At 36.5% G+C, this 17,513-nt stretch overlaps 1 protein-coding gene across 1 annotated transcript in view; it reads left to right on the forward strand.

The window, feature by feature from the left end:
* Positions 1-17,221, forward strand: part of LOC129904484 (DEAD-box ATP-dependent RNA helicase FANCM) — a 46,656-nt gene extending 29,435 nt beyond the window's left edge. The window contains exons 17-23 of the mRNA XM_055980051.1: positions 53-397; positions 473-539; positions 7,708-8,304; positions 8,407-8,838; positions 9,038-9,089; positions 12,588-12,737; positions 16,349-17,221. Coding sequence (XP_055836026.1) covers positions 53-397; positions 473-539; positions 7,708-8,304; positions 8,407-8,838; positions 9,038-9,089; positions 12,588-12,737; positions 16,349-16,916 — 2,211 coding nt within the window. The 3' untranslated portion in view covers positions 16,917-17,221. The remainder of the gene's footprint in view (positions 1-52; positions 398-472; positions 540-7,707; positions 8,305-8,406; positions 8,839-9,037; positions 9,090-12,587; positions 12,738-16,348) is intronic.
* The last annotated feature ends 292 nt before the right edge of the window (positions 17,222-17,513 follow it).

The raw sequence follows: 17,513 nt of genomic DNA on the forward strand, positions 1-17,513 counted from the left end.
CAGCTTCATGGAAACCATTACCTTCTTAAGTTTGTTTGTTTGTATATTGTAGATTCCACATATTTTTAAACCAGAAGTCCAGTTTCTCAAGCTATCAATTCCACAGTTTGTTCCTCGAGGAAAAAACACCAAAGATGTTCACCCTATACAGGTCTCTGCATTCCAGAACAAATTAAGTGATGAAGAAGCAAACTTGCTCGCGAAATATTTCAAGTTTACTGGTCAGGAGGCTCAGGACACATGGAGACCATCACTTATTGCCTTTCGTCATTCCCAGGCATTTCCGTCCAAAGTGCACAGAGTGGTGCATTCATTTAGAACAGGGATGCTAATAGATGCCATGCAAAATTTGCAAGAAATGCCTTTTCCTCGAGATGTCAAAGCTTCTAGCAATGAGGTTCTCACAGTGACATTTGCGTAACTTCTTATTTGTAGATAACTGAAACTGAATCACTTCTCTTTGATGGCTCAGGATGAAACTTCAGAAAAATTGTCTATGAAAGTTGAAGCTACCGAACCATGTGAAGAAAATCTGAAAGGTAACTTTTATACATAATAGATTCATCATCAAAACTATTCAGCAGTTTGAACATTTAATTAATTAATGTTTGATAATTTGTTTACTTCCCTAATATATTGGCTCTACATTATCACTGAGTCTGACCGAAATTATTGATCTTTTCATCAAATGGAATTGGTATTAACATTCAATGATTCAACTATTACAAATATGATATGTTAATTTGCCTTTGATAAGATGCCTTCAACAATTTACACCAGTTTTACATGATACAACAGATATATCTCCAGCCATTTCAATGTAACAGCACTTCGCCTTAGTATCCATCATAATTAAATGGAGATGTGTAAAAGATGAAGGTTGCACATTTTTCTTTATTCCAGTACAATAAAAAAGATCTATTCTAGTGAAGCTCCCCCCCAAACAAGAAAGTAAAAGGTCTGACTTATGGTGCCATTATAGACAAGATGTCCATTGGTCCAATTTGGATCATGAACTGGAGCTTTACAACATAAATTTACATATTCCATTTAGCCCTGGGGTTAATCTCAATGTAGGAATTGTTGAAATCATTCAACCTATTGCCTGCATTTTGTTATTTTTTTTGAAATTGGTAACTTTGTATTTAACTGTCACATAAGGAGTGTTGAAGAATGACAAAAGTCTCACATTGGTGGTTAATGAGATGGACGAACTTCTTATAAGGCTTGAGCAGTCCTCCGCCCTTTGAGGGAGCTTTTGGGGTGTGAGTTAGGCCTAAGACCTAATTTAACATATTTTTCTATGCATGATCAATATCAAACAGTACATTGGTTGAACTTGCACCATATTTACAACAAAAGACTCTTAAGAAACTGGAGCTAGTACATCTAGAATTTCAATGGTTTCTACCGAGCGAGACTGTCTACACCAAAAACAAAAGAACAAAATACAATTCATCTTGATCAGTTGGACAGAATTGCTCCTATTTCCAAAACATCTGGAATTCCTCTCTTTCCATATTATCCACCATATACAAGCTGGAACCATTCTCCATCTTCCTTGGTCTCTGACCTCCAAACCTGCTTCTTCCCAACTTGCTAGAGTTTCAGAAATCTTTCCAGGCATTATCCATGTGATACTTCTAAGTGCCAGGAACATCCTCCATACTTGACCTGTTATCTTGCAATGGAGGAAAAGATGATTTGCTGTCTCGGCAGTTTCCCAGCAGCATCTGGGGCAGATAGTAATCCCTCTTTTCATCAATTTATCTTTAGTAAGAACTGCTTCTCTTGCCAAAAGCCAGACAAAACATGAAACCTTATATGGTATCTTAGTCTTCCAAATGTGCTTCCAGGCCATTCTACCGAGTGATGATTGGTTTGGTTCATATGTTTGTAAGCTGCATTCACTTTGTAAGCACCACTACTGTGTCCATTCCACCATAATCTATCAACTCCTCCATAAACTAACCTATATGAAGTGTTGATCTCCTTTGTCATCCATCTTTCCTCTTCCTCATACTTTGCTTCGATAGCCCTTACCCATAGCATTTGGTCTTCTTGTGTGTATCTCCAAAGCCATTTTAGTTTTAAAGCCTTGTTCTGGAACTTCAGATCTCTAAGTCCCAGTCCCCCTTCTTCTTACTCACTGTTAAGGCCTTCCATTTCACCAAATAGAAACCTTTCTTCTCCTTATTTCCTTTCCACAAGAATGATCTTCTGATGTTGTCTAATCTTTTGATAACACTTGTTGGGATTGGAAATAGGGATATTATGTAAGAGGGGAGGGCATCTAACACAGAGTTGATGAGTATGACTCTTCCACCTAGTGACAAGTATTGGGACTTCCATCTGGATAATTTCTTCTCACACTTCTCAATGACACCATTCCAAATATCATTGGAATTTGATTTAGCCCCTAAAGGCATACCAAGATATACAGATGGTAAGGACCCTACTTCTCCTCCCAATATTGAGGCTAGGAACTCCATATTATTGACTTCATTAATTGGATACAATGAGCTTTTCCTCCAATTAATATGCATACCAGACACACATTCAAATAAAACCAGAATCACCCTCGGATACTTAAGTTGATCCACATTTGCATTGCAAAAAATCAGTGTCATCTGCATACTGTAAGTGTGTGATATCCATGCTACTATTCTCCCTCCTTTCCATTTCAAAGCCGTTAATCCAGCCAATGTGCTTTGCTTTTTTCACCATATTGTTTAAACCTTCCATTGCCAAAATGAACAAGAAGGGGGACAAGGGATCACCTTGTCTTAACCCTCTTTGAGCTTTGAAAAATCCACCAGGAGAGCCATTGATCAGAACTGAAAAGCATACTGTGGTGATACAATGCCTAATCCAATTGATCCATTTCCCTCCAAATCCCATCCTCTTCAGGATATCCAATACGAACCCCCAGTTCACCTGATCATATGCCTTTTCTATATCAAGCTTGCATAGAATACCAGGTCTGTTTTTGTTTGATTCTAGAATCTACAGCTTCATTAGCCACCAAGATAGCATCCGTAATTTGCCTCCCCTTGATAAAAGCCATTTTCTGAGAATCTATCAGTTTTGCCATCACCTTTTTCAATCTCTCAGTTAGTACCTTTGAAAACAGTTTATAGATACTGCCTATCAGACTAATAGGCCTGAAGTCTCTCAATTCCTTAGCTCCTTTCTTTTTGGGACTAGAGCTATAAAAGTTGTGTTAAAGCTCTTTTCAAATATCTCTTGTTCATGAAAATTTCTGAATGCATCCAAGATGTCTTGTTTCATTGTCTCCCAGCAGTTGAGGATGAAATCCATAGTGAAGCCATCAGGTCCTGGCGCTTTGTCTCTGGCACAACATTTGAGGCATTGCAAACCTCTTGTTCTTCAAAGCTAGATTGCAAAATCTCCTTTTCTTGCTCTGAAATAGTGGGACAGTTGTCAAAATTGTACATAGGTCTCTCTGCTTCTGTGAATAATTTCTGATAAAAGTCAATGATCTCCCCTCTAATTCTTGATGAATCTTCAGTAATTTCTCCTTGAATCATCAGCTGGTCTATATTGTTGTTTCTCCTATGAGCATTTGCCATTTTGTGGAAGAAGTTGGTGTTCTTATCACCTTCTTTTAGCCATTGTGTCCTGGATCTTTGTCTCCATGAAATTTCTTCATTTTTGAAAAACTCCTCTTACTCTAAAAACAGTGCAGCTTTTCACTTTCTCTTCATCATTCAATGGTCTTCTATCCAGTATAACCTCCCAATCAGCTAGTTGCCCGAGTAGATTCCTTCTCTGGGCATTGAGGTTTTCTTGATAACTTTTTGCTCCACTCCTTTAGCTTTGTTTTGAGAGCTTTGAGTTTATAAGCCAAAATGAAGTCTGGTTTACTGCCTTATAAATCAGAAGGGCTGCTGGGTCAGGCCCATATGATTTATTGTGTTCAGACCGAAAGCCTTGGAGTAACTGGTAAAGTTGCTGCCATGTGACCAGGAGGTCACGGGTTCAAGCCTTGGAAACAGCCTTGGGCAGAAATGCAAGGTAAGGCTGCGTACAATAGACCCTTGTGGTCGGGCCCTTCCCCGGACCCTGCGCATAGCGGGAGCTTAAGTGCACCGGGCTGCCCCTTTAGACCGAAAGCCCACTTTACTTCTTCATTCAGGTTTTTTTTTTTTTGATTTAAACAAACCTGAGCCTCCCACGTGACACTCACATGTTCTTTTTATTAAAGTCTGCTCCAGCTGTTGAAGTGCCCACGTGCCCAAAAGCCTCAGTCGAAATAGTACTAGGTTTCTCAGATATGGTCTGAAGGTGTTCCCTGTTCCGATCCTCGGAATCTCACACCAAATCTGTATTTTGAAAATATAACCATCACTTTCTACCTCCGCCTCTATTGGAACTTTTGTGCTCCGATGATGATTTTCCAGAGTTATTTCCTCCTCTGTTTCAATCCAGCCCCCACATATCTCTTCGATCTGCTTGAAAGTGGTTTGCGACCACAAGTGTAGAGGCAAAGCATAAATACCCAGCTTCTTGTGACCTCTTCCGGCCAGCATCCAGCAGTGAGGGACCACCATTCTAGTTACAATATGGATTTCTTCCATCTCCACTCACCGATGATAACATGCTCTGCTTCCTTTCTAGATGGAAGCCCGAACATAATCTGGGAGTCATTCATAACATATACATTGATTCCTAGAGATGACTTCCACATATTGCTAACCCATCTCCGTTCTTCATTCAGAGTTGGCGTTTCCTGGCTAATGCAGGAGATTGGGTTGTGGTCTGAAACCAGTCCCTGCATTTTGTCATTTTTTCTTATGAATTAACATCAACTTTCAAAAGTATTTCGAGTCTGTTTGTATCTGGTTTTGTGCTGTAATTAAAAGAGACGATGTAAGAATTCTTCATCGTGTTATTCCAAGAAGTCATCATGCAATCAACCAAAGATGAATCCTCTTCTACTTGTGAATTCTCTACATTTCTAATGAGTTAGAGTTGCCCAGTGTTCATAGAAAAAAAGTTGGATCTTGCACCAAGCATCCTTTATCTAATTTTGTCTCCTATAATTCTTTGTCTCCATTTTATGGAGACTTTACCTTGCTTATTGTCTTTGTGTCCATTACCTGGAATTGGAGGGAAACATTTAATTTGTAATCGTAGATGGAAGCGGCTATGATTGAAGAAATGAGGGCCTTGTCACTTCACCACCAGACAAGAAGTTGGTTGACTGCAAAAGGGTCTTTACAGTGAAACACAAAACTGATAGTTCTATTGAAAAATTCAAAGAATGATTAGTTGCTAAGGAATTCTCTCAAACTTATTGATTGAATTATCAAGAGACATTTGCCCCCATTGCTAAAATGACCGCTATTAGAATTCCTTTGACTTGTGCACTTAATCTTCTTTGGGAATTACAACAATTTGGCGTGAAGAATACATTTCTTCATGGAGACTTAGGTGTGTTCGATATAAAGGAAAACATTTTCTAGAAAAATAGTTTACAATTTTTCCATATTTGGCTTGTCAAATATTTTGGAAAACATTTTCTCTTGGAAAACAAGATTCTTAAAAAATGAGGAAAATGACTTTCTTAATGAAAGTAGTAACAACAAGTTTTACTAGTGACATTCCACATTGATTGTGTCCTCCTCACCCTCCAACACACCCCATATTCACCTCCAACCCCTATAGCCCTCATCCCCACCACCCCGCATCCCCATCTTCCATAGTAGTTGTCTAAATTTTATACAAATGGTTTTAGGGCAATATTTTCTGGTTACCTACAGAATACAAGAAAATAGCTAAGAAACCCACTTATTTTCCTATAAAACATTTTTCAAAAAAAAAATTCTATGGGAAATATATTTTCTTCATATTAACACACCCTTAAATAAGAGGTGTATATGGAGATTCCTCCTAGATTTGATACTAAACAAAGTCAAGTTAAGGTGTGCAGACTGAAGTGAGCTTTATACGGACTCAAGCAATCCCTTAAGCTTGGTTTGTCAGATTCTTCAAAGCAACGGTTATCATACCCTTTTCATAAGATCTCAAAAGGGTAAACTCACTCTTCTCCTAGTTTATACAACAACATACCCACAGTAATTCCACAAGTGGTTTGAGGAGGGTGGTGTGTACCCAACCTTATCCCTACCTTGTGAAGGTAGATATATTGTTTTTGACAGACCTTCGACTCATAGTTTATTTTGATGACATATTGATGACTAGAGATGATAAAGAGAAGATAGCACCATTGAAGAACTTGTTGACGCAAAAAGTCTGCATAGGCGTGAAATGGGTTGGGTCTCTAAATGACAGAGGAACTTCATCCGATTATGTACACTCGTAGGAGGGAGCTTAGTCACTCGAGAAGTAAGAAGCAAAGTGTAGTTGCCATATTAAGTGCGGAGGAAGAATATAGAGCTATGGCCTAAGGTGTTAGCGACCTTCTTCAGGTACAAACATTATTAGAGGAATTGAGATTGTCTGAAATAGGAGGACTTTCCTTGTACTTTGAAAACAATGCTGCAATCAACATAGTTAATAATCCTGTTAAACATGACCGTACAAAGCAATTTAAAATTGATCTACACTTCACTAAGAAAAGGTTACAAGTGTATTATAGCTTACTTCATGTGACATCAGAGAAACAACTAGCTAATGTGCTTACAAAAGGTCTCACTAGACCGACTATTCATTCATTAATTTGTAAGTTGGGCATGCGTGACATCTTTTCACCAACTTGAGTGGGAGTGTTGATTATTTGATTAACTTGATTCTAGGAGATTTTATCTCCTACAATAATTATAGGAGATCTTATTTTATTTGATTGTAATTAACATTGTCTTTCCTAAATTAGAGATAAGACTTGGGGTCGTTTGGTTGGGAACAAGTTATCCCAGGATTAATTATCCCGGGATAAGTTATTCCGCTATGTATATGGGATAACTTATCCCATCACTAAGGTATAAATGACGGGATAAATAATCTTAGTATTTTATCTCTGAGATTATTATACCATATACCTCATACCAAACGACTCCTTAATGTATAAATATCGTAACTGATAGGTTCTACAAACATACTGAAATACAAAGAAGTCTACTTAGAGTTGTGCTATGTATACTATATGAAAAGGTGCCTATGTACCTTCTGTAACATGTGCAAAGGTGGTTATGAGGATCCTCTTCAATCTACTTGTAAGAAAAGTATTCTCTTCAATCCTCTGATAGACTAGCTCTTATTTTGTTCGTGATTATTTTAAAATCTGGTTCTGGTGCTATAATAATCTTTGACACATGAAATGTTGCTATTATCGTATGACAGATCTTATTTTTTTCGTGATCATTTAAGATCTGGTTCTGGGGCCATAATCATCTTTAACACATGAAATATAGCTGGTTGGCTTCGTTGTCCATATCTGTAATATGTTAAGCCTTTCGCGAACAAGCTCATGTTTCTATTTTCTTGGTGAATTAGAAGCAAGAGGGCCAAATAACATTGAAATTTATGCTAATGTCCCGTTGATCCTGGTTCTTCCAAATTTAAGAGCATTGTTTATTTCTTCTGTCTTCTACATCAAGCAAAAGAAAATAGAAGAGAAACAAAAATAGTCCAGAAAAAAAGAATTTGGATGTATGTCTCTACTCGTATCTAAAATATTTCAGATTCATATAGGCTGTTCTAATGAAGATGATTGTAAAACAGAAAAAAATAGTGACTGCATTCCGGTGGAAATCCCAAGTAATAGAAGGCCACCTCCTCTGGATATATTTCGAGGGGAAAACTCTCATGCACATGGCTTCCTATTCAATTCAGAATTTGTTAGTGTTGATGATCAGGGGAGGGTTATAGTCTCATCTGTTGCCCAACTATCTCTAAAAGAAACTTTGGTTTCTAAATTTACAAGCACCAGATTATTTGAAAAGTTCAACCTGCCAGAAAAAGATACTCTTCATGGAAAGGTTTCAGCGACTGCACTGGAGGAAAAGACTGATGGAGTCAAAGATGCTTCTTCTACTCAGACAGTTACGACAGAAAAATTTAATCTGGCAGCATCAAGAATCATTGTGTCTAATGCAAAGCAACAGAAGATATTTGATATTTGTGAGAGGAATTTTGGAAGTCCAGATCACAAAGTTAAACCAGAAGGTAAGAGCATAGGTGAGAGTCTGGAAGTCCAAGTTTGCGGGACACCAATAGGATCTGATGATCGAGACGAAACGTTTGGAGATATGGAGCTTAGTCCACGTCTGACCAACTTTATCAATAGAGGCTTTGTCCCAGAATCTCCTACAAATGACGGTCTGTTTCTTTTCCTTAAGCCAAGTCTTATAAGGGAACTATGCCCTTATTTTTTGCAGCATATCTTTTGTTACCTTGAAAGTTTTATCTTTTCTTTTGCAGCGGTGTTTATGGATAAAGGTGTACAGATCATGGTTAAAGATCTATTTTCAACACCAAAAATATCTTCAGAACAGAATGAAAAGACAGTGGATGGCAGTAGTACCTGTGGAAAATATAATGAAATGTCAACTCCTATACAAAACATTGACAATAGTGAACCCAGAAGTTGCAAGTACACTAGTGTAATGGTTGAAGATAAACAAACTCCTATGGAAAAACTGTCTGGCAAAAGCTGCAGCGAAGACTGGCAACTGCGCTCTACAGATAAATCAGATAGCATTGGAAAAAAACGGAAGTTTAGAAGATTGCTCAAACACGGTGATCTTCCTAGAAGAAAACCACCAGACGAGGTAAATACAAGTACTTCCAGAAAAGCGGCAGCTCTGTGTGGCACTTCCACTCATACTGGTTTCAAGCATGGGAGAACTATAGGTAACTTGAGTGCTTTACTTTTTTATCAAAAGAGACAGTATGCTTTTCTGCTAATCCATCCTGCCTTCCAATACTATAGGGTTTCAATTGACAGTTCATTATTCACAACCTTCTACAGAATTTAATATTCTATGTCATTTGGGAAGTACGCCTATCTTGATGAAAAATTGGATATTGATGCATCTGTTATTTCCATCAGGTGAGAAACGACAGCCAAAAATTGTGACAGACTTCGTTGAAGATGAAGCTGAGTAAGTTCATTCTTAGAGAACTGGAAATCTCATTCTTCCTATTATAATTGGTGCTACTTAGCTCACTTCTTGAAATAAGCACATATAGATGGATTGCATAGTCAATATGCTGACATTGCTGCTGGTAGTACTCAGCGATGCTATAATCTGGTAGTATAAGTTCTATTTTGTTCATTTGATTTCATTGAGGAACATTGAAAGTTATTTGACTTCTTATGTTTCGTATTTTATTCTTCATAAGAATTATCTGTCCCTTTCATTCTTTCGTAGTCGTGGGAGTGTGAATAACTGAGTGCAATCTTTTTCTGTCCGTGAAGATCTTAAGTGAAGTTTAGATTGTAATCTTGAGCTCTTTGCTCCTCTTCTTTGTTTATTGTGGCTCTGACAAGGCATTCCTTTCATTCATGTTTGATTCCTTCCTCAGTCTCATAATGCTTCTTTCAGTTTTGTGTTTTTCCTGTCCGACTGTTGTCCACTACCGAAGAGGGAAATGTAAGAGTTCCTCAAGTATCCGAGGAGAAAAAGTGAGTTTCTAGCAACAGATAAAAAGGGAAGCCCAGTGCACTAAGCTCCTGCTATGTGCGGGTTCTGGGAAAGGGCCGGACCATAAGGGTCTATTGTACACAGCCTTACCCTGCAATTTTGCAAGAGGTTGTTTTTAAGGTTCGAACCCATGACCTCCTAGTCACATTGCAACAACTTTACCAGTTACGCCAAACTATCAGGTTCTCTATTTTGGTTAATGGAAAACCATTGGTTTTTTTTCCTGCTGAAAGAGTTTTCAAGCAAGGTGATCCTCATTCACTTTTTCTATTTATATTAGTCATGGAAGGACTTATTAGTATGATGAAGACTGCTATCAATTATGTCAACTGCTTTATGCAGATGATACTGTGATCTTCTATGAGGCTAAAGCAAAGCAAATTAGCTACTTTAAGGTGATATTATTGACTTTTGAGGCAGTTCCTGGTTTGAGTGTGAACCGGAGGAAAAAGAATTATCTCCTATTAAGGAAATGGCACAGATGCAGGGGTTTGCTAATATCTTGGAAGTGCGAACTGTTTATTTGGGCATGCCTTTAGGCAATAAACATAAGGACCTTAATATATGGGATGGGATAATTGAAAAAACAACGAAAAAGCTATCCATGTGAAAATCCCAATATTTGTCACTAGGGGCAGACTCATTTTGATAAATGCAATGTTAGATTCATTACCAACCTATGTTATGTCATTATTTCGAATCCCCTCCAAAGTGATCAGGAAGCTAGACAACTTTAGAAGGGACTTCTTGTGGTATGGTAACAAGGAAGGAAAGGGTATGCATTTAGTGATGTGGTCCACAGCTCAGCTCAGAGAATTCAGGTGGTCTTGGTATTAGAAATTTGAGGTTTCAGAATGAGTGTGTGATGATGAAATGGTTGTGGAGATATACTAGAGAAGATCAAACACTGTGAAAGGAGGTCATACATAATAAATATGGCCAAAGCAGGTCATGGGTCACCAATTCTTCACTAATACCTATGGAGTTTTAGTTTGAATGTCAATAAGCTGTCTTTGAACAAGATTATCGGAGAATGTTATCATGAAGGTGGGCAATGGTCATAAAATTCTTTTCTGGAAAGATGAATGAAATGGTCAGGTGGCTTTGGTGAACTCCTACCCTGACCTATTCTCTTTCTGCACTAATCCTGAGGCTACAGTGGCTGAAAGCTGGTCCATTACTAGATGAGAAATTCATTTTAGGAGATATGTGAATGATTGAGAAGTGGATAGTTCGACTCATTTATTACATGAAATAAGCAGCTTCGAAGGATCTTCTTCGACTCCCAACACAATCAATTGGAAGCATGCTACTGATGGGAATTTTCTGTGAACAGATTACAAAATAGAGGTGCCGGAGCAGCTAGGAGGCGGAGAAGGACCATGGAAACAGATCTGGAAAAGTTGGGCACCAACTAAGGTTAAATGTTTTTCCTGGTTGGTGGCTAGGAAAGCATGTCTCACACAAGAGAGGCTGAAAAGAAGGGGAGTCCAAATATTCTCTAGATGTTTCTTATGTAATGAGGCAGAAGAGACTAATAGCCACTTGGTTTCGCATTGTAAAATAACTTCACAGATCTGGTCATCATTCCTAAGCTTCACAGAAACAAATTGATCAATGCCAAAACATACTGTTGATCTTCTGTGTTGTTGGATATTAGGAGAGGTGTAAGTAAAAGCCAAGAAATGGTGGAAAGTAATCCCAGCATGCATATGGTGGACAATATGGAGAGAGAGAGAGAGAGAGAGAGAGAGAGAGAGAGAGGAATGGGAGATGTTTTGAGGATAGGTTTAATTCCACTTAGAAAGTTAAATGGAATTGTATTATATCCTTTCTTTTTTGGTGTAAAGAGGAATGTATAGATGAAGTTGAACAGATAGTAGATATGTAAGGCTCCTTGTAATCTCTTCTCTTTTGGGTTTCCAGCATTCCTTAATGCTGAGGAATACAACATTACCAGTTAAAAGAATAAAATAAATTGCGTATGTAAACAAAGATGAACCTTCTTGCAACAATGAAGAAGTGTAGCTCGGTAGTTTAGTAGGGTCAATGCCGTGGGAAGGGTCTGAGATCGAACCTCCACATAGACGAAAATCCTTTGCACTTCACCTTCATTTTTGAAGTAATGACGATTGACGGGTTACATTAGATTTAACCAAAATAAATAAAAATTTAGATAATTCTAGTCCTAGACTCTTAGGAGTAGCAGATAGCTACCCAAAGAAAAAGAGGACTAGCAGACTTTCATGTCGTTTTCCTTTTAAATTTACTTTTTGCAAATTATCAATTATTTTAAATTGCTATTTTACTTTAGATTATATAATTTATAGTTTATAAATAGTACTACTACTATCAAAAAAAAAATCAAAAAAATAATAAAATAGTACTACTACTTGTTTTACTTTTAGTTTAAATTCTTCTTTAACATATAAAGTTGTGAACCTTCTTTCTTTCTTTTTTCTTTGGTATACATGAAAATTATGCTCGTTTTTATTTATTATTTGCTTAAACAATTGTTCATTTGTTTTGTCTTTATTTTATTTATGGTGTTTCAAATGGTGACATTAATTGTTGTCTTTATTACCTAATTAAAAGAAAACGTAAAAGCTTAAATTGCACTAGAGGAAAATTTGATGTCTTATAAATAGTTAAGACTTGATATATTTGTTTCTTTCTTGTTACTTATTTTGTTTTTCCATGACTTGCTTGATGTACAAAAACACAAGAGTATGTGTAATTGTATAGTAGAAAGTGATGTTATTTTGTCTAATTATTTATTTGTTTTCAAATATACCACCTCAAAACAACATCTTTCAAGGGTATTAGGGGAATATATATACAATAATACCATCTGACTATCATATTCAAGTTTGTGTTCATTTGATCCCGCTTGTACAAAATCCTGGGTTCGCTACTATCTTTTGATATGTTTCTAAAGTAATGGTTCTTACACAGGGTATCTTCAGAAGTTTCAGTATCTGATGACGAGGAGGATAAGCAGGATTTCGGTTCATATGACGATAGTTTCATAGATGACAGGATAAATCCTACAGCAACAGATAGTCAAGCCGAGGCTGGTGAAGTTGACATGATAGCAATTTACAGGTTTTTATTAAGTTTATCTCTTTATTTTCTCTGTTTTAAAAGTTTCTCCCTTTTCTAGGCAATTTTTAGTATTGATTCTTATGAAGATTTAGAGGTTAAATATCCACACTTCAATTTTGTGAGGGAAAACTGTCCTATATTTTGAACTGAATTGGTGGTAACTGATCATTAGGTCTAAACATACAGGAAAATGTAAGAATATTTGGTACGGATGCATAGTGAGACTGGCGTCACATATAACTGAATCTCAAAATAGCTTACTACAAGTAAATCAAAATTGAACAAGCAGTTGAACAATCAGGTCACATTATTGAATGTATTCAGCTTCTACCTGCTAGGGACTGGCGTGCCTGTGCTCTGGATTTGAACACAATTAATTAGTATCACATTATTAATAATTTGCAGTTCTTGCTTCAGAATTAAGAAGAGGCTATAAATGATCCCTTTGTGCTTCAAATTGTATCATCTACATGAAGTGTGAAGTAATGTGGCGACAAAATTCTTGGCTGAATTTTATAATTTAGCTGGAGATGCACTTTGTTTTATCTGGTTTCACCCTAATATAGTGGTTGTAGTGGCGTTGTAAAAACTCCTTCCAACCCAAAGAAAGAAAAAAGAAAATAAAAACGTTAGAGAAAAGTGAGGAATCTTTTATCATTAAGTGCGTCATTCAATTATCATTAGTTAAATATGTTTTTATTAGATGTGCTTTAGTTCAGTATTTTCTTTTAATTCGAATCAACATGAAGCCTAATAAATTACTATATTCAGGAATTCAATAATTCTTGTTGATGTAGTGCTAAAAAGATGCAACATTTATGGTCTATCTTGTTTTCACGGACTTTACCAAGCTGAAAACCCTTATAAATGTGAGAAACAGCTGGTAACCTCTCTTATGAAAATCTTGACCAAAAGGTTCTTATTGATTAGTGTCTGAATTTCTTATGCTTATGGAACCCTGGGCTATGTCTTTTTTTAAAAAATAAAATAAAGAAAATGAAATGCCTGGGCTGTGTCAATGTTTCCATGATTTATTTGCTTCTGCTTCTAAAAATGAACTGGCCTTTTAGTTCATCATTGCAATATTTATTGAATTGTCAATTAGGAACTCATACATCAATTTGACATTCTCTATCATCAGCATTCTTCCAGGATTCTTGTAGTTTGCTAGGAATTTATTGATGTACATGATGGTTTTGGTTCAGAAATCTGAAGATGCATGAAAGTTAAAATTTGACAACTGATCTGATTACTCTCACATTGATCTCGAATTTTAGGACTAGAAAAATCATTCATATTTTAGCTTGATGGAAAAGGGTCGTATTTACCCATGTACTTTGAGATGTTTTTTATATATACCTTCTGTTTGAGTTATTGGATTTAAATTCCTCACTGTTACACTTTGGATCACAGATGTTGTCCACGTAATCGACCTCTTGGATCCACCTTCTTAATGGACTCATGGAGGAGTTCATACGCTGATACCCAATTATTAGCCAACTCATATTCAAATTTCTGAACCCATTAGCGATTTAAGCCATCTCCTTGCAAAATAGCAAAATTAGGGTTCTTCCACGTTCTAAAATTGCTCTTTTCTTCCTATTCATTTGTATTTTATTTCTTGAATAAGAAAAAAAGAAACAAGTGAGTAGGAAGATTTATTAATCTTCATTTGTGGTATTTCAATGTCACGACAAGTGGAAATATATCCATCCTTTTCTATCATCATTTTATGAATTTGTTTGAAATTCACGTCTTCTACCACCCTTCACAGTGTCTTGTCTCCTTTGCCCTCTTCTTTTCCATTTTCATTTTTTCGTTTTTTGAAAAAGAAAATATTGCGCTCTAAGGAACAAAATGTCTGTCGCCATTTTCAAGTGGTCTTCCAAGAAAAAAATTTACAGCTGAAATTAGGGAGATATTCTTCTTTTTTTTGATGAAGTAAGTGAGATTTCATTAAGGCATCCGGTAGATGCAAATTTGGCACCACATTTACACTTCGACATGTTAATATGAAGGCCAGAGCTTCAAAAATCATGAGGGTGAGGTTAAGATAGAGAACTTGTGATTTTTCAGCACCACAAAAGATAAGTGTGTCATCTGCAAATAATAGGTGTGAGATGGACACAGGAGTCTCACTGTTGGTTCCAAGCCTGAAACCTTCCAGCCACTGTCTTTGTTTGCTTTCTCAAGCATGCAGCTAAGACCCTCCACAGCACAAGGATGTAGAGAAGCGGAGAGAGAGGATCCCCTTGTTTGATCCCTCTCATGGGAGAAAGGAATCCCACTGGATCACTATTAGTAAGGATGGAATATTTCACAGTAGACATTTTGATATCCTGAAACCAGCTTTCCAATTACCTTTTTTGAGTCTTCTAGCGAGCATCTTAGCTGTGATTTTATAGAAGCTGCTGATAAGACTAATGGGTCTGTAGTCAGTTAGTGCCATAGCTCCTTTTCTTTTTGGTATGAGGGCAATGAAAGATGAAGACTTTACCATGTGAAAGTTGTGATGAAAGTGATTGAGAACTCCAAGTACGCCATTCTTAATTGTATACCAATTCTTATGATAAAAGGCCATTGCAAAGCCAAAACCATAACTCTTTTCACAAAGTTAAGTTCAATCCATATGAAAATAAAGAAAATCAAAGAAAGAAAATTTACATCACACAAACTTGGAAGAACCCCAATTTTTCTCTTTTCAATGCAGGAGATAGCTCAAATGGCTAATGGATTTTTGGTTTAGATAAATGGGTTCAGAAATCGAGGTATGGGTTGACTATAATCAATATCGACACACGTGTCCATTTAGAAGGTGGGCCAGAGAGTTCCGTTAGGTGAGGGCAGTTATGATCCAAAGTGTAAAACCAAGGGCATTTTAATCTGATAACTCAAAAAGAAGGGTAAATATAAACAATTTCTCAAAGTGTAGGGGGTAGAAATGACATTTTTCTGTCTGCTTAATCGTATCCACCTTTGTGGTAAGGTAATGTCGTTTGAAGCATATATCATGTTAGATAAGGAAAACTGTGTGTATGTTCACACGGATCCTGATTATTCTTGCACCCCCCCATGCTTTTCTTATAAAAAAGAGATACTATGTTCACACAGATACAACTTGATATCTAACTTCGCTTAAAGAAGTCTCTGTGTCTCAAGAAAGCTTGGATGCTGATTCTTTATGCTTTAAACCGTGTTATTTGCACTCCATGATATATTTGTGCATGTATTCGCACAATCTTAAGCTATATCATATCTTGTCCTTGACTACAAACAACATTCTAGGTATTAAACCCCACCCCACCCACCCCCCCACCCCCCCAAAAAAAATCAATTAATGAAAATAAGAAAAGTAAGAAAAGGAAAAGATTAATCTATTACGGATGGAGTGCATGGGTCCTGTCATTCATGCAAAGTGCTTTAAACGTTGTAAACAAGTATATGAATATATATATATTTTTTGAGGATGATATTACAAGAATATATAATTTTGCAGCACCTTCTTGAATGTTATTGTGAATTTCTTCAGGAATGAGGGGGTGTCATAGATCAACTGATGATCATAGCTTAATTGCCTTGTTTTTTAAACCTAAGCCATTCTTTAATCACAGGCGTTCAATGCTCACTCAGTCACCAATTCTAAACCTTTCAACTGATTGTACTCCTGATTCTGAGGTTCCAACTAGCAGAGCAGATAAAAGCAAGAGCTCATCTGGAACAGCAGATCATCACACACCTCAAACTGACCCAAAGTCCGTAACAAGAAATTCCTCAAGCTTTCAGCAAAGTAGTAATAAAATCTCTGCAGAAGCCATGCCATGCTCAACTACTTGCTCTTTGAGAGAAAACAATAGCAATTTAGAGAGTCGTAAAAGAAAGTTGAGCTATTATCAAGCAACTTCACTGCCAGTTCTCAATTTACAAAACAATTTCTCTTGTCATTCTACAGCTGCTGGTGAAAACTTACATCTTTTGGAAGAAGCAGCTGAGAATGTAGTTGGTGATCCATTTGATGATGACCTGTTTTATCAAAGTATCGATTTTGATGCAGTGGAAGAAGAGGCTACTAGAATGCTTAGAAACAAATCACAGTCCTTGGTTCAAAATACAATGACTTCAATACCTATTACTCAAATTCCTGATGGCATAAACGCTCCTTCATTTGATCTGGGAATTTAGTTTTGCTGGCTTCACTGTCAAGTTTTGTATCACAGCGTGAATGGTCATAAATGTAAAGGAAAAAAAACAATAATTTATCATCTGTCCAGAATAAGATAGTTGTATTTATCATTTAATAGGTTACAGGAAAGTCCATCTTGATGGAACTGAGACGTATGTATCTCCTAGGAGTATGGAAACATTTTGATTGTTTCCAAAATGTACATAATTTCAAAATTAGTGTTTCCCTAGTCCAAGTAAAGTTGTGTGTCTTTTGTTATTAATTACCTGTTTATATCAAGATGCTTTGTTTCTCTTCTTGTTAAAAGCACTTCTACATTATTCCTTTTCTCTTCCCTTAATTAATCATCAAGTGGCTGCATTTTATTAAATGATAATTTGCCAGTTTCTTTTTAAATCTTGTTTGGATTGACTTTTGGCTTTTGATTTATAAGCCAAAAGCTGTAAGCTAGAAATTCTAACTTATGGCTTATAAGCCAAAAACCATACGTTAGAAATTCTAACTCATGACTTTTGACTTATTTTTTTTAAAATTATTTTAGCTTAAAATTAAGTGCTTCTAAAAAAATTTTAAAAATTTATTCACACTCTAATAGT

This window comes from Solanum dulcamara, chromosome 9 (genome assembly GCF_947179165.1).
Source record: "Solanum dulcamara chromosome 9, daSolDulc1.2, whole genome shotgun sequence".
NCBI classification, from domain to species: Eukaryota; Viridiplantae; Streptophyta; class Magnoliopsida; order Solanales; family Solanaceae; genus Solanum; species Solanum dulcamara.